At 29.4% G+C, this 25175-nt stretch overlaps 1 protein-coding gene across 7 annotated transcripts in view; it reads right to left on the bottom strand.

The window, feature by feature from the left end:
- spri (sprint) overlaps positions 1-25175 on the bottom strand; it is a 759753-nt gene that overhangs the window by 536008 nt on the left and 198570 nt on the right. For 2 of the 7 annotated variants that reach the window (XM_067052865.1, XM_067052869.1), the window contains exon 1: positions 13954-14081. The exons of the other annotated variants lie outside the window; for them this stretch is intronic. In XM_067052865.1, coding sequence (XP_066908966.1) covers positions 13954-14066 — 113 coding nt within the window. In that variant the 5' untranslated portion in view covers positions 14067-14081. Of the gene's footprint in view, positions 1-13953; positions 14082-25175 lie in introns of those variants that run through there. 7 annotated transcript variants of the gene reach the window in all.

Genomic DNA, 25175 nt, shown 5'->3' with positions numbered 1-25175 from the left:
ATATATATATATATATATATATGATGCTGAACTACAATTAAAAAACAATTTGTCTTTAAAGAAATAGGAACAATCTTAAGAAGAAAGATACATAACATGGGGAGTAAAAAGCAAAAACGGAACAAAAAGATGCTTATTTAACTGACGGGAAAAATAAGCTTGGGATAATCCCTCCTTAACACCCTCTTAGTCGATGCACCGCAAAGTAAGGTAAGAGCATTACAGGGTTGTTTTAATGAAAATAGCTTGGATTTTTTTCAGAAATATTAATAATATCATAAAGAGAAGGATAATCAGGAAGGTAGGGATAAATTTAACAAACTGTTATCCTATTATAATTTATTATAGTCGCTGGTTGAAGGAAAATATGTTTCGTCGAAGTAACTTTGGCCCTTAATGGGAAAAAATTACTCTAGAAACGTCTAATGTTCCTACTTTTGGAGTGTGTCCTACTAGTGGTATTGAAAAGTGCAAAAGAACTAGGAATGAGAAGTGTACCTTCTGAATAATCGGTAAAATGTTAAGTGAAAAAATAATCACAAGGTAAGAGTTATTTTTCTCCATTCCTACTATCCTTTTAACAGCATATCAACAGCTTTTATTTATTTATTGTAATTAACAACTGTTCCAAAAAAAAATACAATAAGTAAATATGAGGAATGTTTCAAACAAAAGTTGAAAAGTTTGGGAAGGAAATACCCAATGGTGGTACTTCAACCATTAATTTAAATTAGAAGATACCATGGCCATCTTATTTTCAGACGCCTCGGAGGATTATCAGGGATTTTTAAGGATTAGAGATTAAGAACTAATGGGTTAGGAGTTTGGAATGAAAAGACGTCTATCTATTTCGGGCCAAATCTGCAACGAAAGGAATATTAAGGTGGATGAGTTTATTTGTAACGTAATAAGGAGCATTAAGGATTAAACGGAGGATTTTGGATTGAAAGGATTGGATAAGGGAGGAGTCTGATGGTTTGGTAGAGCCCCAGGCCTATAAAGTTAATTGTGAAACATGAACATATTCTATCAAAATATCAAATACCAATTCAATCATTTACCTCTTTCTCAGTTGTCATTTTTGCTTCAGAAATAGGGAATACTTTAAACAATAAACTCGTTTTCATTTTTGATGCTGTAAGCCACAATGTTTTGTTTATTGGTATTTATTATCCGTTTGATTGTAATATTTAAAACTCTATCCATTCTATAGTAATTAAAAAATGTATATATATTGAAAATTTTAATTTTGGTTAGTGAATTTTGAATCACAGGGTCTATTCTATAAATAATGATAACTATCATGGTGAGGTAGCTGATGTTAGATGGTGTTAGAAGAAAAAGTAAGTAAACTTACTCTGTGGTAGGTTGGTAACATAGAACTCTTTTCTCAGTTTCAAAATTGATTTTAAACAACTTTTATAACTTAGTAATTGTTAATAGAGGTATGTATTGAAGAATTTACGGAACGCATTGTACGATCGTAATAAATAGTACTGTGAAAAATAATTAGGATTTAGAGGCCCTGTATTTCTACGACGGAACGAGATATAAAAGAAGAAAGATTAAAGTCCTATTAACACGATGATTAAAAATATACTCGAGCTGAAAAAGAAATATTGATCAACTTTGGTGATTAAAAATCACAATTAAATGTGATATATTCTAAAGCATTGAATCAAATTAACTAGTGAAATAATCTGTGTTAATTCAAATGATATATTTTTAAGCGTTAATTTATTTTTTAACATTAGTTTTAATTCAAATAATATATTTAACAGAGTTTTTTTTTCTTTGATTCTTCAAAGTAATTGAAAACTTTTAATAATTAGTTGTCAAAATTTTCATATACACATAAAAAACGATATAATTTGGTTTATTTTGGAAATTATTTTTTCATTGCATATTGGATTTAGTTTTATGTATCTCCAAAAAAATATTATGAAGTATATTAATTAAATGATATTTATGAAATAAGCATGCTAACAATACTAAAAATATTAAAATCACCTATAAAATGGTGATTTTGAAGGGATAGTCGTTAGTTTAATAAAAGACGAACTAGAGATTTCCAAACCTACAGAAAAACCGAATTTTGATTGAGAAAAGGCAAACCAGTTATCTACAAAATAGTTTTATATCTTTTTCCTGATTCACATATACAGTGCAGGTTAAGAGAGAAAAAAATATGTTTCAAAAGTATTAGTTGGAATTCGCGAAATGTTTCTTATTATATTTATTTTTGATGAAATAACTAAAATATTTGAAAATTTGTCGTATCATTTCTTGTTATAACGAAATTTTTCTTCATTTATGACAGTCTTTGATAATATTGTTGGTAAAAACCGGCTTAAAGACTTAATAGGATTTTAGGACCTTTTGGATTTATAGCTGTTTTAAATAAACAAATCGCACATTAAAGGTTAAGCGCATGTATGAATAACTCCAGAATATGAAATCTATCTTCGGACCAACATTATATACTGAAAACTTGTTAAAAAAAAAGTTACAGTTTTTGCTTCCGAAATTGCATGTCTGCTGGATCTGTATAATATTCATTTTTTGTTTAAAGACTTTACTCTATTTTACAAATTTGGGCAAAGTTATCGTAATAGAACATTCTGATTATCTTCTGGAGCTTCTGGGGTGCTTTGTCACCAACTGATACTTGCCTTCATACAAGTAATAAGAGATCATGGTCAGAAGTACTAACAACATTGCTTTTACTATAACTAATTTATTGATAAATAAATTAGATTTTAGTATCAAAATATCTCAATGGTTTTCTACTATTATCCGCTTCCTGTAATCCAACATTAGGCATAAATCGGAATAACGATTTGCCGAAAGGTCTCAACCATTGCCAACCCCAGCGCTACGCCCCCAGGGGCTTACCACTGTTTTTGCTGAGAGCACCCGAGGCCAGAGAGGCAGCTGTACACTTCCTCACCGATCCATCATCTTGAATCAATGATCCCCATTTAGTTCGAGCTGTCTAATAAATTTCAATTTATATCTTCCGTCAATATATTGAGAAAGATTACTTCACTCTTGACGAAAAATAATTTTCAATGATTGAAGTTATTAACTTTTTTTTTCGAATAGAAAGAAATTATAAACATATTTGAAAAGACAAATATGGAACAAACAGAGCAACATAAACTATAAATACGTCCGCAAGTTTTATGAAGATTGACCTGCTCTTGTTGAAGATAGCAATTTTTGTGATTTACAAGAAAAAAATTAAGACACGAGAAGACGAAAATTACGAACCAAAAAATGTCTCGAGTTAAAAAAAAAAAGTTGTTGTTGTTGTTTGTTGCTTAAAGGCGTAAAACCCTTTGGTCATCAACGCCTATGGCATGATAAAAGTAAAAAAAAAAAAATAAATAAATAAATAAAAAATAGAAAAATAATTAAAAAAAAAATAAAAAACATAAAATCGAAGAGGAGTTATAATTTATAAAGAAGGCGATGTGCTTTTAAAAATTCAAATACTCCTGTAATTTTAGCTTCCTCATCTGCCAGAGTTTCGGATAAATTTGGGGTCAGTCCTATCCTGTTTATTGTTGGTAAATAGTGAGTACACTCTTCAAATAAATATATATATATATATAAAAAAAAAAAAAAAGTGTTTCAGGGTTTATCGAGATAGTAATAAAGAAAATAAATTTTGTTCAAGCCAAGAATACACCAAATAAATGATAACAAAGATGTAATGCAATTGGGAAAAATCTCGCATTTTTCTGTTCGAAAATGCGCATGATCTCGCATTATTCCTTTAGTTATTCAAAAATTCTTTAATATGTATTTTAAGTTATTGTTTATTCTTTCTAATTATGAGAAAAAAAGATACTCGAGAGGAAGAGTTTTATAAATCTTTCGTTTAAGCCTCGTCAGATTATTTCCATACGGATTAGACCTAGCTGACATTAAAGACTACAAAATTGTTCAACGACATTTCAAGATTAATCAAAATCGTTATAGCCGTTTTCCAAAAAAATATGAAAAATTAAAAGGTGGCGCCTCCGGTTAGTGGATTTTCTCAGAAAATTTGCTGTTACATCTCAGGCATATACCCTTTAAATGTGTAATTTCAACTTGGTACAACTTTTTGATTATGGGCTAGACTGATTATAGACTCACAGACAATTTTACAAAACTTGGTTATTTTAACTCATAGGACAGGTATAAACAAACTCAATGTACAAATTAATTCATGGAAAAACTCGGCGTCTTAGCAAAGATGGCAGAAAATATAGTTCTTTACTGCCTGTAGTAAGTAAAGTTCAGTATCACATGATGGAAACGAATGAGGGTAGAGATCATACGGAGGAAGGATGGCATGCATGTATAGCATATTTTATTATTCGTTTTGGATATATTTTTAATATTTATTAGTTATTTATATCAGTATTTGAATGTATATATATCATTATATCCTTGTAGAGAATTGTTGAGATTTTAAAATTTTAATTGAAAAGTTCTTATGTGCGAAGTATGATATATTTTTATGTGTATATATTGCTATTACATTTAAAACTTTTATTATTTATATTTTATATTTTTATTTTATTTGATGTTCGTTAAAGAGAGAAAAAAAAAGAAAGATGTGTTGGGTTAAATGAGAAAATATAATAAGATAGTAAATAAATAAAGGGAAAAAGGAATGAAGAATAATAAAGAAACAAATTTTTTTTAAAAAAAATGAAAATATAGAAAGAAAAACAAAAAGAACAAAAATGATGAAACGAAAAAAAAAATCATGTATAACCATTATGTATTATATATTTACGTTACCATGCCTATGCATTATATGAAGTAAAACAAATTGCCTTACTAGGTTTAAGTATGTTGTGTATTTAGCAACCCAATACAGTAGGGCAGTAAACCCTTTAGAATAAAGATTTTTCTCAATGTTGAGAGAGCTTTATTTTTTAAAAAATGGAATAAAGTTAATAATAAGTTAATATTTCCCTTACATTAATTTTTATTTTAAAAATATGTAAAAAGTGTTTAATTAATTAATTACATTATTTATAAAGAATAATGTGGTTACTTGTACAAGGTATCCTGCAGATGAGGAAATACTTCGAAACGTTGCAAAATTAATGTTTAAAAAAAATCTTCAAAGTAAGAATTTACACCCAAGTATTCAAATACATTAAAATTGTTTTTTCTGGGGTATAACGTCACTTCGTCAACTTGTAATGTGTAATTCTACAAGTTAGTGAGATTCCAATTCTAATGAGAGTGAAAAGTCGATCCTCCCCTGTTAAGGCCGTGAGCTGAGCTATCTCACAGAAGACATCTTATGTAGTTTTTATGTATATGTGACCTTGTTATATTTAAAATCTTTATTATATATTATACATACTGTTGATTATAATTCTATTATATGTTAGATGAAGAAAAAAATTCATGTTCGGTAAGAGAAAAAATTTGAAAAATAATGGAAAACATGTTTACATTTTGTATGTATGTATATAAAGAACTGTAAAAGGCTTGAAAAAGGAAAAGTGAAAATATATAAAGGAAAAACGTTAAAAATGAAAAATCATATTTAATGCATATAATTCAATTTGTTGTATTATGACTATTATAGCTGATATCAAGGTTTCAGAAGAAATTGGTTTTTACTAATCATAGGTATGCTATGTATATGGTAACCCAATGAAGCACAATAGATTTAATAAAGTGTTTTTCTCTATCTAGTCATTTGTAGTTTAGAACATTAATGGCCTTAGTTAATGATTCAGGTGGCATATTGAAAAAAAAAACATCAGTTAGAATCTAAATGGTACATATCGGTTAATTGCCAGTGAATACCGGAGATTAATGAAATAAAGAGTAACAAAGATAAAATAGAAACAGATAACATAAAAAATATTTTACTTAGGACAGGCTCACCACAGATTAGGAGGTCCAGGATATTGATGTTTAATCTTAAAACATTTTTCTACCCCTGTCGAACAGATCCGCTACCTTGGACCACATTTGGACAAACGATTAACCTGGAATCCTCACACCAGACTGAAAAGACAGGAAACTGCACGTCGATTTCGACTATTACAGCACTTACTAGACAATTGGTCTAAACTTCCAACACATTACAAAAGACTGATCTACGTGACTGTAATAAGACCAATCTGGACATACGGAGTTGAGCTTTGGGGCTCCACTAAACCTTCGAATTTCTCTCGTATTCAATCCTTAGAATCCAAAATCCTTCGTAAAATCCTCAATGCTCCTTACTTTGTCACAAATAAAATCATACATAAAGACCTTAATGTTCTCTATGTAACCGATCTAGCCCGAACCAGATATCACTCCTTTCATTATAAACTCTCTAACCACTCAACCCCCCCCTAGTTTTTAATCTTGCATCCTCTTCCATTCCTGACAATCCTCCGAGGTGCCTAAAAGAAGATGGTCACGAGACCAGCTAATGTAAAATGTCATTAGAGTGCTACCAACGGGTAGTTTCTCTACACGCCTGTAACACTCCAATTTAACTTAGATCAGATTTACTAAATGTATTATAATGTACAGTTGTAAATAGCAATAAATAAATATTAAAAAAAAAATTTCTAAACATCAAAGTGATTAATGGTAATTGTTACCCTTTAGACCGCTAGATAACCAGCATTTTCCTTAACATATTCCAATATATTAGGAAAGGGAGGACAGTAACGATCTGAGGAGGAGGCCAGAGAGTGGTGCAGTCAGGGCACGCAAAATGCATTACAGTACATCACCGCTAACCTATACACGGCTACCGGCCCCTACACCATCTTACTGGATTCTATTTCCAGTCGGCATATATATTGCTATTACGTGTACGCTTCTGAAAATTAAGGCAGTAAGAAGTAACAAGGAGGCGGCTATCAGATGAGAAGAAGTAGAAGCATCTAGGTGAAGTTGTTCTAAGCTCGAGGAGTTACTCAGATAGTATTCGAGTCCATAACATCTAGACCTAGCTAGAATAGGTTGGCCGTCTGTATACTCCCGGAACATTTTCTTAATACTGAAGTTGTAGATTAATCTCAAACTCGTATTATTAGTAACGATATATGTCATTCTAATTTTACTTAGTTATTCCTAAATTTAAAATTATTATATTTATTATTATTATCATATTGCTGTATCTTTCTCTTATCATTTTTCATTTTTCGTCATATCTTTATCACTACGTTCTGTATACGCAACGTATTTTTTTTTTATTGAAATAAACCGTTGAACGGCTGGTGGGAGGAGCCAGCTCCTCACTCCTCCACGCTTCCACTTCATTGTTGCCTACTTTTCACCCGTTTGTTCTGAACAGGTAGGTTGTCTTGACTTTTTCTTTGCTAATTTATTATCATTTTATATATTTATTTTTACTTATTTATGTATAATTATTATTTTTTCATGACGTTTATTTAATCTCATTTTTTTTCCTTCCCCGAATTGTTTTTGTTTTATGTACATCTCCTGTATTTTTTAACTGTATATTTTACGTATTTTTATATAAAAAATGTTTCCTCTTGCCATTGTTACTTATTTTTATTCTTATCATTGTTTCTTATCTTTATATTTTTATTCTTACCATTGTATCATTTTTTATCTTTTTAGCGTCGGAAAATAAATAGTTGTAAACTATTTTGTTTCTCCTTAGACCGCAACCCTGACCATCTTCCTATTCATTAATCTCAAACGTGTTAATCACAACTTTATACGGTAGTATCACACACAATAAAATGTATATATATAAAAAACTGTACTTTTTTAAACTTTATCTAGTTAATTTATTACCTGAAAGGAGTTCGATCTAGGCGTTGATGTATATATTTCTTAATATAGTGCATGTAGGTATAGATCCACAAAATATTAAGCCTGGGATTAGATCGCTTTTTGGGCGAGGCCATAGTAGCCATGATCAACTTGATAATCTAAATTTAGTTAGAATATGTTACATACTTACAGGACACATCCTCCCCTGTATGTCAGAAATAATGTACTGAACATGAAATCCAGACCATTCATTCCTAAATAGAATGCATTAGTTTTATCAACACATGTTACACCAGTTATGAGAAATTTATGTAAAACATTAAAACTGCATGTTCAAAAAAAAAAAAAAAAAAAAAAAAAAAAAAAAAAAAAAAAAATTGGCAGCCGTAGGAGCTATGAAAAAGGTAAGAAATTAAAATTAGTATTTTTAGACTTAAGGATAATTTAGAAATTCACAAAAAACAAATTCATTATAAACTGGCCAAGAATTTTTTTTCTAAATATGGACGGACCCTACAGAAATGTTAAACCCATGAAAATTATTCAATAATATAATATTTGTGATGAAGATACCATCGCCTTTTCTTTATATTTAAATTTCTCACGGAAGCTGTTTTTTAAATTTTGTTTCCGAATATAGAGGATAGCACATTATTTCTGTTCATGTTTGAGTACATGCATATTTATACGGATTATTATCAAATTTATATGGAATATTTTATTATATCTATTCGGTTTTAGGAGAGCGAGTAGTCAATTGGTAAGGCACTCCAAGGATCCAATCCGCCTTTGGTAGTTAATTATTTTCTGTTTCACCGTATCCGTGAGTCAGACCTGTGGGTTTGGGAGTCCTTTGGGGTCCACCAAGCTTAATAAAGTAGATCCCCTTAATTGTAAAAATTTAGAGGTCGAGCGTGATTATGTCGATATCACCTCCTTGCACAACCGTTAGTAACAGTACTCCCTTACAAAATACTGTAACCTCTGACCCTTCAAGGATTGTACCAGTACAGATTAATTTATTTTAATCTATTTGGTTAGTCTTCAGTAGGTGGTTGATGTGAAATGTTTTGTTACTGGTTATCATAAATATATAATCTTATCTTTTTTTCCATTCTGGCGTTAATTAATTCAATGATTTCCCATTAGTTATATACTAATATTTGAGACAAGTATTGACATTTTTGGCAAATATTAGAAAGATAGGGACGGAGAAGAACGGCATCTTCTATAATATAATCCAACGAAAAAGTATTAACGTCGAATACATCCTAGTTTGAGTCTTATTGTGATTTCTTAAAAATGTTTTTCTCATCTATTGCATAATTAGAACCTAAAATAATCGGTTCGAAATCTTAACTAGAGCCAATTTTCTAAATTCTAATAGATTTGTTTTACTTATATATCGTTGACTGGGTTTGAACATCACGTATAACTACTCCCCTAAAGACAATTTCTGCATCCACCGCTGAACAAACTTAATCCACATTTCAATCTATTTAATGAACTGATTAATAAGATTGATAATAAATATTCTAGTTTTCAACCATAGAGAACCATAGAAAAATAATCAGATGATGAAAAAAAGAAACAGTCAATGTGAAATATAAATAATACTTATAATGAAATGAATTACAGAAATCCTCCGCAAACAGTTTAAATACCGAACTCTGATTATTCAATCAGTAGTAATTATAAGTAATAACACCAAACAGTATTACCTGAATACTGGTATAATATTTGCAACGATATATTTTCCAGAAATGCACTTCTTAAACAAATATGAATTTAAATTGTTTTATAGTACGTATACTTGTAATAAGTTTCTTTTGTAAATCCAAGTTCACTAATACAACTAACAGCAGCTTTAGCATAGTATATATTATACAGCGATATTCTCTTTGTACAGAACTGTGATGAAGCCTCAAGGGCAGTACAGAGGCGGTGTCAGTACCAGTCTCAGGTAGGTACCAATCAATATGCTCTTCTACTATCTTCGCAACTTCTCTTGTCAACAATATAGTAATGAAAACAATCATAATAATGAACCATTTAGAAAAATAAAATAACAATAAACAAAAAACATTATTTAGCACAAACAATAAGAACATAAAAGAACTAACAAATTTGAATTCCTTGAAAATTTAAAAATAAAACGCCTTCATAGAAAAATATATATTCATTAATATTTTGGAGTTGTATAACTACAAAATAATGTTGAAAATCCCTTTAAAAATAGTTAACAGTATGAGTATAATTTAATTATATGACTATGTACCTACAGAGACGGTTGGGGACACTCATATTACCACTAGCTAGTTAATACCACATGCGTCACTGGCATTATGCAACGCAACATGTTACGTTATGTTCCAATCAGCTACATTACTTTGAATTGAAAACGTTATTAACAATAATTAATATTGATAACACAGCCAGCTTTTGAATAATTTATACCTATAAGCACACACCATCAAACTAAATGATGGTCATGTTGATCATGCCAACTAATCACCTAATTAAATGTTTGATTATGCCTGTTTTTTTTTTGTTAGAAACCAATTTTTTTTCTTGATACCTAAAACATAAAATTAAAAACTTTATTAAGTTAAGTAAATTATTTTTATCTTTGTAGGAGTAGTAGTTTTTATGATATTTGACAAAATAAACTCACAAAATGTTAATTTCTAGTTGTTCCTATAAAATGTTGGATTTTTGAAAAAATATATCTCTAGATCCATAAGACGTAAATATGTCTACCAACACTCAAAACAAAGTAAATTCAACTTACTATAAAGTAATTCATGACACTTATATTCGTAGGGGTAGTAATCTATATGATATTCCCATATAAATATAAATTTGGCAAATGAAAATTTGTCCGAACAACTATCAATCAATTTATTTTAGCAAATATCATGAAAAATACTACTCCTACGAAGAAAAAGGTCATAAAAGTACTTTATAGCCCATTAAACCAGCTTTAAATTGAATGCTAATATGCATATGTACGTTAAATGGTTTGAAATATAGATTTTTTAAAATTAATTCACTAACTTCTCATCTTTTAGAAGTTAACATTCATAGTTAAGTTGAACATTCTGTACAACATTTTTACGAAATGTTGCTTTTTAAAAAGAACTATCTCGAGAACTATTGAACGTAAATTGCTCTATTAGGGCTTAAATTTTAGCAAATTTACTCTTAACAGATACTTACTTAAAAGATGTTCTCTTAGATTTTCTATTATTGTTGGTAGTTTTAACGATATAGAGCTCCGAATGAAAAATTAATTATTTTTAACTTTTTGAAACAGCCGCCATTTTTTATTCTCCCTACCTATACTTGGCAGACTCGTCAATTTTGACTAGTAATTATACATAGTTTTCATTAAAGTAATCAAAAATTAGGGTGAAATAACTTAATTTTGTTCTGCTCTTGGGTTCTTGTACTATAAATATAATGTAAGATACAAATTTAAGTTCATTAGAGATAGTATTTATTCCTAAAGACTACATGTAACTAAAAACGTAATGATATTGCCTTTCAGTTGAAAAACGATATTAAATTACAAATCGATATAAAATAACGGGTTCAGTAAAAACAAAAATAATGAAACCAAACTGCAGACGATCTAGATTTTTTCTCGTCAAATATCCTATTATCAATTATTTGTTTCCTCTACCATTAAACTTCAATAATAGGAAGAGGTTACGGTTATATGGGCCTTCACACTTGCTTTAGAATATGTAGACTCCATCACAAATAATAATAATTTTACCTACATAAATCAACACCTGTTCTCTGTCAGTGATCAATCAAGATGGATTTAGAATTTAATCCAGCCAGGATTACATACTACAGTACCTTATCACGGAAAATTTTAATAAGGAAAAAAATTACTGCTTTTAGCATTAAAGCCCACAGAATTTTAAACTAAACAAATATTTATTTTTATTGAACTAGATCTATATTCGACGCATGCTGAATTTGAAATGCCTAATCAAGCACCGAGAATATTATTGAAAACCTGTTTATCCAAGACTCAAGTCTATTGCGGGTGCTTTTGGATTTTCAAAACCAATGGGTCCCGAAAGCGTAATTCACCAAAAACCGCAGACAACTGTTTACAGTTTCTATTATATTGCTCTCAAATTGTGTATAACATCGAACATATCGAGCGAAATCGTTTAAGAATTTGATTTCGGCCGGCTTAGGAGAATGTTCGAGTTATGATTACGAATTTTCACGGGAAATAAAATATAAAAATTTTAATGGAATAATTAGAGTCACAGATATAAAATTTAATTTATCATTATAATAACTAAAGATGATTTTTCATCTAAATTGCACTGAAGTTTTATTTCTTCAAGTATTTAAGTCTTCATCAGTTAAACTTAATTTTTCACGACTCAATTTGTTATTCCATCTTATATGTAAAATAAAATATTCCACGGTGCACACTTAAACTTTTTTATATAATATTATATATAAAAGATATTATAAGATACCAATAAATAAAAACGTCCTCTTTTCAATTACGTATATTAAAAAAAAAATATTTAAATATATTTATATGTTTGTTATAACTACATATTTTTTGTTGAAATATCAACATGTTTTAGTTATAACAATAAGTTATGTCTGAAATTTCTTTAAATATTAATATTCATGTATTTACGATATTTTAAAAAAGTATGCTATGACTGGGAGATAGAGACGTTTTTGAACATATCACTCCTAACCAATAAAATATCGATGAGATAATCGTTATTTCTGAAATACAAATATTGACAATGCTTCTTACAAATGAGATATGTAAGAAATATTGATAAGAGAACCCGTTACTCACCCGGAAACTGATAACGTCCATGCACTGATGTTTAGGAATAATAGAAAAAACTAAATTTAGTTTGAATCAATTGATAATAAATTGCACATAGATGTAACTGTGTATAAATTTTAATGACTTTAAGCAAATATTAGGTAAAATTAAATAAAGAATCTTTAAATAACATGGTAAAACGGTAGAAATAGTTAACATACATTTTCAATGAGCCAGTATGGACTAATCATAAGACACAATAAACATGTGACATGGTTAAACTTATCATGCTTGAAAAAAAAAAAAAGATGATGTAGAAATAGATAAATTAAATATTGTAACATCAGACCAACGGATGGACTCGACTCCTCCCGGTACTTTTAAGATTAAAATAAAAATATTGATTATAATGGGCAACATAATAATATGAAATTCATAAAGACTCTTTGGTCGACTGAATGAAGGATACAGTTTTTTGTTTCTTTTAGATTAACCAACGGCATGAAGACCACACACATTGTTCACTTTGAATGATAGGAATCAGTTGGACTGGAATCCATTCATCAATCAACGTTTAAAACTGACATTCTGACTGTTTGTTATTCATTTCGTTAGGTTGTTTTATACCTTAGAGGTACACGTAAAATGCCACAACATAAAATTTTCATAGCTAGTACTTAATATGTATGTCTTGAAAATTAATAAATGATTGCGATTGAAGACAGAAAGACAAACTTCGTTTAGAATAAGGTAAACATCAGTAATTCGAAATTGATTTTTGGCTTTTCAAGTTAACAGATCGGTATTTTTTTTTAATGTAGACGCGCAAAGGGGTTCGATTCCGGCCTGGGCATATTTACTTCTATTTTGTGGCGGTCTCACAGATATTTCTCTTGAAACTTTTTATTTGGAAGTGGGGCGAAATTGTGAGCGCTTGGTGTCACCAATTGTTTTGATACGTCTCTGCATACTCAAATAAAATTATACTTAACAAATAATTGAACAAAAAAAAACTAAAAATATATTTGGACAAGATAAATATATTAGTATATCAAATTTTAATCAAATTTGATTCCAATTTCAAATCTTATCGTTTGAAAGTGATATACTGCGTACTGTTATTTATATTTTTTGGTTCATTATTGTCTTCTTGATTAATTTTAACTGGGTAAACGGTGTACTATTATTTAAATTTGCACTACTTGACATTTTATGATTTTTAAACGAAATGAGACTAAGTTCGTAACAGATAAAATTATAGAGTCCTAAAAAAGTTGGGGGAAAAATTTGTCAAGTCCTTTTTTGGGAATAATGTTGTTAAGTTACTGCGAAGGACATGATAGATCCTGAGTTACCTGTCATCCCTCGCCTCTTCCAGATAAAGCAGAAAATCCTCTTTCTTCTTTGTGTTGTAAACCAATTGTAGAAGTGTCCTGAGCGCGCTGACGACAGCTCGTAAGAGCGCCATCGTATGACTGGGTTCCTTATCAGTGATTCGACCCCACTACTCCCAGTTCGCCGTATTACTCCTTTCACTGTAACCGGATCTGCAGGTACTCCAGAAGGTGTTATCCCAAAGAGGTAACCATAGCATAAAACGGTAAGGAAGCAGTGAAGCAATAGCTCTGAAAGCTCTGCGTACTTAAGAAATAGCCCCCACGTTCTGAATCTGGCACTTCATCAGATTACTTCTACTGCTTCTATTCAAAGCAGCATTGTAAAAAGAACTGCTTCAGAAAATTTTTAATCTTTTTCATCCATGCAGTCTACTGAGTGATTGTAAAGAAATTATTATATCAGTATTAGTATAAATACAAAATTTGCATCTTTACTGACTTAATGAATTAAAATCGTAACAATTCTGATCCAATTAAAAAGAAAAAAATGTAGACAATATAAATGTAGGAAACAGAAGTTGAAAATCAATTGTAAAAAAGGCATTTAAGCGACTTATATTTGTGGAGTTAGATCTCAATTCCTTGTACCTGGGAAGGCAGTTATTCATTGTTTTTATCTCAGCGTAGAACTTTCTATCACTTAGCACCATAGTTTATGTTAATAAATTATTATATTTTTTTGTAAAAAATCAATATGCTGTAAGAAACAAATTTATATTTTTTATTAATATCAGAGGGAGTGCGGTGGCAACGGGGTAAAGCGCGTGGTTACTAACTCTAAGGTCCCGAGTTCGTATCTGGCTGGGCTGAAAATGGTTTACTGTTACACTGTAGCCGTGAGTCAACTCCTGTGGTTTCGTGGAGCCCTCCTGGGATCCACCCAGCCTCTTAAATTGGGTAAAAATCTGGTGGTCGAGCGTGATTCTGACCAAATCACCTCCTTGCACAACCGTTGGTCTAGTAACAGTACTCCCATACAAAGTACTGAACCCCTGACCCTCCATGGGTTGTAGCGGTACAGATTTATTTATTATTTATTAATATCAGAATGTTTATTTTTTTTTAATCTCCAGGCTTTAAAAAATAATATATATTTAGACCAGATATTTTTGTCTTTTTTGATAAATTTTATAAATTCAATACAAGACTTGACGAAAGGACTTTTCCTGACATAAAAAAAAAATCTGAGATCAAACATAGCATAAGTAATGTAATACGCAAGAATAGCTAAAATAATATTTTCGCAAAGGTTTTAAAGTTACAAAAAAAGTTTTAAGCTATTTTTAAATCAATACAACATGAGTCATATTACAAATTTTTAAAGTTAAAGGTAAATTTTAGGTAATAATATTTTCCTCATAACGGAAATCAATAGAAATTGATTTTGAAGGGCTTCAGGGCAACCAGATGAAAGCTACATCATCTCTGCACGTGGCCTTAAAGTGGGGCAAATCAGGAGATGTGCACTCTTCTTTCCCTCCTCCCTCTTAAATCTGTGAACTGCTATGATTTTCTTACACACTACCAAAAGTTTTGTATTTGAATATTCACTATGTATTTAAGAAAACTTATGCATTATTTTTTTTTATTTTAAACATTCATTATGTATTCTGAAAAGACTTTTTAATTTGTTGATGCTTAATTACTTGGAATAATACTAACTTCTTCTGATTTAATCACTCATTCTGCGTACGTCCCTGGTCACTGAAGAAGTACCTTGATCTATCTTAATTTTGTCAAATTTTCAAGGAAAATAAAAAACAAATAATTCTAGTATAATTAAATAGCATTTTATGCAGGAGTGTGATTCTAAGAAAATTTTATTTTATTTTTATTTGTGTCTGGTTTTATATTGAATACAAATTTCTATCAATGTGATTTTTATATTTTACTCATATTTCAAGGAAAATTGTACATGGTTTAAAAAATGAAACATTGACCTTAATTTTTATACCTTTTTTTTTAATTTTACTCATGAATGTTTTAACGGCTCTTTTCTTCGATAGTGACAGCCCTTAATTTGATTCCTATGTTTTTATAACCAATTAAAAATGTTGTACAAAGTTTCCACTAGGTTGCATTTTTGAAAGGAAAAATCAAATGCATAGATATCAACAAAAACATGCTCATTGATTTATGAATTTATACATACATAAATTGGGGTATATATATTTTTTTACTTTTCTGACTCCTTTGAGAGGGAAACATTGTAGAATACAAAAAAAAAAAAAAAAAACGTTCAAAATCTTCATATTCTGGTACAGAGTCATCCGCAGTAACATTCTTAGACATTTTGTCTAAGGAAGAAATTAATAATTAAAACTGACACTTGCTTCTTAATAACAGATAGAATTTTAACAACCTTATGACTAGAATTACTTTTTTACAATGAGAAAAATCGATCAAGCAACAAAATTTTCAGGCTTGTTTAACGGAGAATAACAGAGATAGAACGAAAAATACCACTAATTGGAAGGCATACTTCTCATTCACTCCCAAATCTTTTACACATTTCACTGCCACTGGTGTGCCACACTCAATAACACGAATCTTGTAATTTAAGTTGTCTCCAACGTATGAGCAATGTTTTCTCAAACGAACATAGTAATTCACATCTAAGTAAAGTATTTGCCAGTGGTCTTCACCATAATGTTGTTGATACAATATTGATTGATAAATTAAAGAAAAAAAAACATACAATACATGGACAAATAAATAAAATACAAAGCAAAAATACAAGGATTAACGATGTGACTGAAGGACTAGATATAGTCGCAAAATAAATCTCATCTGATGGGTTTTAATAATAAGAAAAAACTGATAAGAATGAATTTTTTAATAATATTTTTATTGAAATTTACAACTGTATATTATATAATAAATTCAGTAAATTTGATCTTAGTTAAAATGGAGTGTTACAGGCGTGTAGAGAAACAACCCATTAGTACCACTCTAATGGCATTTTATATTAGCAGGTCTCGTGGCCATCTTCTTTTCAGGCGCCTCGGAGGATTGTCAGGAATGGAAGAGGATGCAAGGTTAGAAACTAGAGGGTTTGAGTGGTTAGGGAGTTTATAGTGGAAGGAGTGATATCTGGTTCGTCCTTGATTGGGTCTTTATGTATGATTTTATTTGTGACAAAATAAGGAGCATTGAGGATTTTGGATTGTAAGGATTGGATATAATAGGGATTCGAAAGTTTAGCGGAGTTCCAAAGCTCAACTCAATTTGTCCAGATTGCCCTTATTACAGTCATGTAAATCAGTCTTTTGTAATGAGTTGGAAGTTTAGACCGTTTGTATAGTAAGTGCTGTAATAAGAATAAATTTAAATTTCAATATCTATAAATTATAACAGTAACGAAAGAGTATAACCATAAATAAAAAAAAATCTTTTACCGTTTCGCTTTAAAAAACACCCTAGAAAATTCAAATAGCTCTATAGGAACCTAACAATTTGGTCAGGATATTTATCTCTTAGAAAACACCAATAAATCTGGAAGAAAAAAATAAAAACCCGGCAAAGTAGAGGGAAGAAAAGGAGAGGCGATTTCCTGGAAGCCGCGAGTCGATAATAGGAGGTGGGGTTGCTTTTTTATCCCTTTCCAAGAATGACTTTCTATCGGCAACTGGCGAAAACTGAATACTGGCCTTATTTACCTTTTTAATGAAAACTCATAACCAATTCGATCAGGCATGTGTTCAACTTGGAGCATTTCTATCTCTGTCCTTTGAAATCTCTGCTCATTATAGTATATATTATTATTTTAATTTTTAAATTTAGTTGTAATGCAGATGGAAGGAAGACCAGATCAGGAAATATTCCAGCATAGGGGTGAGTGAACCCAATCACCCTGCTTGTCAGATTGAAAATTCAAGAGATTTAAACAAAAAATTAAATAAATTGCAATATAAATTAAATTTAATAAATTCAAATAAAATCAATAATCATACTTGAAACAGCAAAGCAAATATAACGTAAACATCAAGAATTATACAACTTTAGCAGCGATAACTCCCATGTGATAGAAAAGAGAATTTTATCTTTAGCTTCAGAATACTTTTTCTTTTATTTTTTGGCTCATCAATCAGAAAAGAGATTATAGTCTGGGGGCAAGTGGTTTTATTTCTTGGACTCATTGATTATGCAAGCCTAGGGGAGGTGTCAATTGTTTTGTTTTAAGTTGTAGAGTAATTTATCAATGGTTGATACGTTGATATTTTGTTTAGAACTTCGAAATCATGATGTCATCTAAAATGGCTGCTAAAATATTTAAATTCCTTTTAGTTGAACTATACTAACAAAATAATAGGTCAAAGTAGTAGAGAACATTGTAGGATATTGGGAAAACCTAATTACGCAGAAATTTTGAAGTATGCAACATGAAGAGCAAGTTAGACCCTTTGTAAAGTATGTTACTAATTAATTCTACTTGAGTATTCTCATACATAAATAAAATTATAAGATTTTAAAAAAATTAAACGGAATTATCGAAAATACCTAAAAGCATTACATTAAGAGATGGAATCAGATGTGCTTGATGTTATGATGCAACACTTTACTGGGCATCAATAAATAAATTACTTTTCTAAGTAGATTTGTAAGTTCCTAAGTCATGTTATTCCCTCAAACACTTATATTTTATGGTAACATGATGATGATGGCCATTATGTCGTTTCTGAAATCTGTTTGTTCAACAGGATGTTTATTTTTGGGAACAACCACTTAGAAAACATTTTTTTTTTATTTAAGTATTTTTTTATCTTTTTAATGTCACAAACATTTGATTCTTTAATATAAAAAAATAAATTTGAAATCCACAACAATTTTTATTACTTTTTTGAATTGTAAATATCAAAATTTGTACATAATTAGGTTTTTAAAAATATTTTATCTCCATCTTACAAACTAATAGGATTTGATACTCAAAATTTGATACCATTTCTGTAAGTACACTTCAACTATAAAGACTTTAAATAATTTTAATAACTTCCTGATTCTGGAAATCTGAAGAAAAGGTCAACTTGTCACTTCTGATATTGTTAACTATTCATATCGATGCAATTGACACTTATGTCTGTAGCATCATCAAGGGGCCCATGCGACCTTTTTTGACACTTACCGCCGGAGTGTGCTCAATAAAGTAACAATGATGATCCACTGTCATAAGAAAAGTAGTCAATGTGATTAACAAAATAATCTAGAGGTGATCCTTTATCACAGATTACTCATTCTAAACACAAACATCCTCAAATCCTTTGATCCGAAGATTGCTCGTCTCTACTATCAGCAAACCGAACTGTATACGTTTATAATAATTGTTCGACCTCTGCTGTCGGAATACGGCAAATTAAATGAAATATTATTAAGCTTTAGTAACTGTCGTCTACCATGAATGCAAAAACAGGATATGAGTGGTTTTGATCATGTAATAAAGAGTACACATAAAAATGTTGAAATACACTTGAATTTGTCTCAAATATTATTACTAAATGACCCTTGGGTAGATGATTATTATAAAATAAAATTCGTCATAAGGAGTTAGCAAATAGAACTCACTAGTAATATAGGCAAATCCTTATGCTCTCTAAATTATAACTGACATTTTAACACACCTGAAATTTAAATGGACATATGAAGTTAGTGGGGTGGGTAAAGAACGAATTACAATCAAGGCTATAAATGTTTTTTTTTTTGGTTGATAGATTTATTTATTGATAGATATTACTACAATCTGCCACACAGTTGTGGGCAATAGGTAATAGTGATGAATGATCTCATACTTACCAAGATAAAAAATAAAATAAAAAAAAAGAAGAAAAATAAATAAAAAGTAAATGAATAAAATAAAAAATAATAATAAAAAAAACTCTCTTAAAATATATACAAACAAAAGAATAGATAAGATGAACATAACCAAACTATCTGAATGAAAAATAAATAAATAAAATAAAATAATGATAAAATAATATATTCAATATTTACACAATCGACCTGAGGATCCCTGTGCCCACTCTATCCCCCATGTGTGAGGGTTAGAGCAGAGCTCAAGAGATCCCAGCGCATTCCTCTCGCCGCATCACTGGTAATGAATAAATGTTTTACCAAGGAATAAGCTGCCTGAGGAATAGATAGATTTCTGAGTAGAATTACAATGCAATCCGTGTTAAATTGATGTTATAGATCATAAGAATCTGTGCATATCTCTCTTAGGTAGTTTTTGCATCAGTTTTTTTTTTTTTTATATTCAAATCCATAAAATTATTCTACATTTATTATTGTAATTGAACTAACTTATTGTGTAGAATATGTGATTAATCTTTGGTTACAACAAGTATCTTGGATACAGAACTTCCTGTAAAAAGAGAGAAAGTTCACTTACTGGTTTATTTATTCATCTCTTATTTTCGCTGACTAGTAAATACAAAAAAAATAAAAGCAGCACATCCATACCTTGAGTCTTGAATTATGATCAAATAAACTAGCTCACTTTAATGAGTTTATTAGGATAGCTTTGATAAACTTGTTTGATAAATTTTTATAATAATACTTTTTTATAATACTTTAAATTCTCCCTCATTATTTATGAGTAAGGACCATAGGAGATCCTAATGATTCGAATCGATGAATTTGAAAAACTAGTGTACAATAACTTTAATGGGATCTAAACAGCGTACTGTGAAATGCAAGCGGTGGCTTGAGGATAGACTTAAAAATATGCAGTACGATAAATTTGGAATTTTTGCTAAAATTGAAAAGCAGTTAGTAAAGACTAATTAAATAACGAAATTACCAACCTACAATAAAAAATTTCAAATTCGTAAACTTCGCAGTCAAGGCACATACAAGTGGAGAAAAAAGTCAGTAATTGCACCTCAATTTTGGATTACTTTAACGAAAACTATATAGTTTGTAATTAAAATTTATAAGTCTACTAGGTATAGTTTGGAGAAATAGCGGCTGTTGTAAGAGCTTTAAAAAAGTTAATTTTTCATTCGGAGCTCCATATCTTTATAAATACTTTATAAACAGTAAAAATCTAACAAAACATCATTTATAGAAGAGTAAATTTGGATAAATATGAGCCTAAAAGAGCTATTTAAGAACAATACTTCTTAAGACATACTTTTGTTAAAAAAACAATATTTCATACAAATTGAACTGAACAGTAGTTATTGAATTTATTCTGATAAATCTATATCTTATGGACCATGAGACGTGCAGGTGTTTATCGGAACTCAGATTAAAAGTAGTTTAATGTGATATAAAATAGTTTATAATGTTTATCTTCGTAGAAGTAGTAGTTTTCATGATATGTGCCAAAATAAATTGATATATATAGTTGTTCGGACAATAAGTTTGTTTTCTGAAAAAAAAATACTACTCAGCGAAAATAAGAGATGAATAAATAAACCAGTAAGTGAGCTTTCTCTCTTTTTACAGAAATTTCTGTTTCCAAGATACTTGTTGTAGCCAAAGATATATATGAACGTATGAAATGTTGTCCAGACAATTAGATATAAATTTATTTTGGTAAATATCATGAAAACTACTATTCCTATAAAGGTAAATGTTACTAACTACTCTATATTACATTAAACTAGATTTAATTTGAGTGCTGGCACACATATGTATGTCTAATGGTTCCTGAGATTTAATTTTCCCAAATAAATTCACTAACTTCTAATTTTTGTTATTCTGTAATAAAATGTTGCTTAAAAATAAAAATAAGAAAAAAAAATTATATAGGGAACTATTGAACATAAAGAGAGACTTATTATATTTTTTTAAAAAATACTCTGCTTAAAATATAATAATATATTCTATCAGGTTTTCTAGTGGTGCAGACAGTTTAGGCAAGATATATTTTTACTTATTGTTTTAACGCTTAGAAACTGCTGCCATTTTCTATTGCCCCTTACAATACATGACAGACTCGTCAATAATTACTATATATAAGTAATTATATATAGTTTTTAGTTAACAGTAATCAAAAATTGGGTGCATGCGGGCTCATGTTACTACACACATGAATGAATGAGGGAATCGAAGATTATACATACATGATTTCACTTATGTAAGTGGAGAATGATGATTCATACATTTGAATAAAAAAATCCACATATCGTTCTAGTATCGAAATAAATAGTATTTTTTGAATAACCTTTACATTTCCAAAGCTTGCTGTTTAATTAATGATTTTTTAAATTATTAAATCAAAGAAACCCAAATGGATAACCAGAAACAAAGCAAAGAAAACTGGATAACAATGGCCTGAAAAGAGAACAATTAAGATTCACTCAAGCAACAGGGCCATCGATAAACACTTTACAAAAGTTTCTAAGAAACAATCGCTCACAATCCCTCGTTATCGTCTGATTATTAAAGAACACTTCAATTAAACAGAAACTCTTCTCTGACGGGAGGAACTGAACTGGAATAATTTCTAAATAACGAGACGGGAGTAGGAAGTTGGACCGAAGTTGGGGAAACTCCTTCTTTCCGAAGAAATGGAAAAAAAGGTACTGGAATTACGGAATGAATTTATTTTCATTTTTTTTTTTTTTACTTAGAACTCTTTCAGAAATGGAAGTATTATTGTAATATGAAAAGTTCTGGCTCTTAGAATGTCTTACAACAAGTTTTGTTTACCATAACAAAACAAAATGCTTGTCATTTAGGAATTGGTTTGAATTTTATACTAATGTTTTCAATACTAGATGCAATATTTTAACTATCTTCTTGTTTTGTTTTTAAATCTATAAATCTATATATTAGTTTTTATTAAATTTATTTATTTGTTTTTCTGTAAACTGATCTACTGTTGTGACTTATATTTTTGGGTTGATTTTATATTGCTATCTAATGATAAATTGTTTAGTTTGTTTAACGGATTGGCTGTGGGGTAGCAGATCACTGTGGAGGGTCTGAGAGAGAGAATTAGGGAAAATAAATTTGTAAATTAAATGATATAAAATTGTCAAATTGAAAAAAAAAGTAAAACAGTTGTATTTAGTGTGTAGAGGAGTATTAATTGTGTAAAAGGAAAAGGCAGGAAAAAAAATGTTTTTATTATATGAAGTAAATATATGTATTGTATTTATGTCTGATCATGGATTGATTGGTATGCTGTGTTTTGGAGCAACCCAATGTATTTGGGCACCATGGCTATATAGAGCATTTCTCTCTTAAATTCCAGTGTATTGTAGGTATTTGAATATTACTTATATTCTTTTTAGAACATCCTTTGAAACGAATTGGTCAGCATAGGGTTGATACATTTATGTAAATTGTTTGATCTGATGTTTTAAATACGTACAAATGTTAATTCATTTAAGTGATTTTCCTTCCCAAACTATTGGATCGTTTTACAAAAGAAATTTTTTTTTTACGGCGTTTGGCATTCAGTTAAATTTGACCCTATTCTAAATAAAAGGATTTATTTATTTTATAATGATAACTTTGATAAATGAAAAAGGGAACGTAAGCGATTTTCGTAACCTCGAATATAAAAAAAAGATTGTTGTTTTAAATATAATTAATTCCTCGGTTTCATTCTTACCTTGGAAGTAAACTACTTTTAAACCAATTTATCTTTATTGAATTAATTTAAAAGTTGAAAATTGAAAAATAAAATAAAATAGTGATTTCTGTGAAATGTTATTTTTTTAAACTAATTTTGTTTTTTTAATTAATCTATTGAGAAAACTAATTAATTACTCATTGTTGGATAGGGTCATCCTCTTACATCACCCTCATCATACGATTAGTGTGCAATCTAATACAATAATAAGGTATTCCAAACTTAACTATCATATGTCAATTCTTTTTTGATGAGGAAGTGGTGTAAATTAACTCTCCATTCGTTAATTTACTTTTATTTTTTAAATTTATTTCTTTGTTTAATGGTAGACCTTACACGACTGAATCCACAATCATAACGACCTAAGACATCCTTTGCTGTAATGATTAAAATTTTCAATAGCAGAACAGACAATACTGTATAATGAATCTGAATCTATAATACAATATAAGGAATTATCATATTATAGTATTGTTATTATCAAGTATTAATATTATCATTATTAACCATATTTAATTATTTATTGCATTCAAAATATCTCATATATACCTTAATAATAATATTTGACCCCTGTTTTAAGATATGCTTCGATTTCTATGTACATATCGATTGCTTACTTTACAGTTGTTCTAAGTGCATTTTCATTACCTTCACGAAAAATATAATTAGAGGTTCTCTCTTTTAGGAAAATTACAACTTCAATCAATTTTGTGACTGAACACATTTAGTTATAAATTCTGAATCTTTTACACAAAACAATTAATTGAAAAGTTGTAATTTTTGTAGAATAGTGGAATAGTTGTACCGTGGTGCTACTGTGGAATAAGCTATCGATATGTTAATATTTGATATTATTTATTTATATTTAGTATTATTGTAAATTTATGCAATTGAAAGGGCAAATATAATATTAAGAAAAGAGAGGAGCTGGGACTAACGACCAGTGGGCAGCTGGAATACTAATGACGTGGGCGCCTGTTGTCCATGTCGGCCAACAGGTGTCGCTAACTGTCCATGGCTTATTGTTCTCAGCGATCATTTAGAAAACCACTAATGGAACCTTTCAGTTATTTCAATTTAAAAAATATATATATTTTAAAAATTAGACTAGCACTAATAGAATAAATATTTAGGCAATAGTAACAAGTTGAACTAATGACCATGGGCTGTAGGCAAAACATTTAAATTTTGATAAGTATTATTAAAGAATATTAGACTAAGTATTAAAATTGAGGGACCCCGAATCGTCAATAGCTAATATGTGAAAAGTATAATTTCTAAAAAATAAATAGAAATCTAATCTTGCAACCCTTATTAAAATTTATTTACTTATTAATCAATGATTAATATAACCTTAAAATACACAAATTATTTAAATTTAGTTAGAATTTCTCAAACGAACCCTTCCATGAAATTACATCTTTAATATTAGTGTTAATAAATTGATACAAGCCACATGAATGTTTGGACATCGTTTGAAAATATGCAATAGTTCATAGCTTCAAATAACTATTATATCAATTTAAAGAGATAATTGCATGATAGGATTTGTTCGAGAAATGTGATAGAAACGGAATATAAATTAATTAAATATTTT

The sequence above is a fragment of the Halyomorpha halys genome, unplaced genomic scaffold (genome assembly GCF_000696795.3).
Source record: "Halyomorpha halys isolate HHAL.00 unplaced genomic scaffold, Hhal_1.1 Scaffold29.1, whole genome shotgun sequence".
Lineage (NCBI taxonomy): Eukaryota > Metazoa > Arthropoda > Insecta > Hemiptera > Pentatomidae > Halyomorpha > Halyomorpha halys.
Note: the sequence above shows the minus strand (reverse complement) of the source record. Positions and strands in the feature narration are given on the sequence as shown.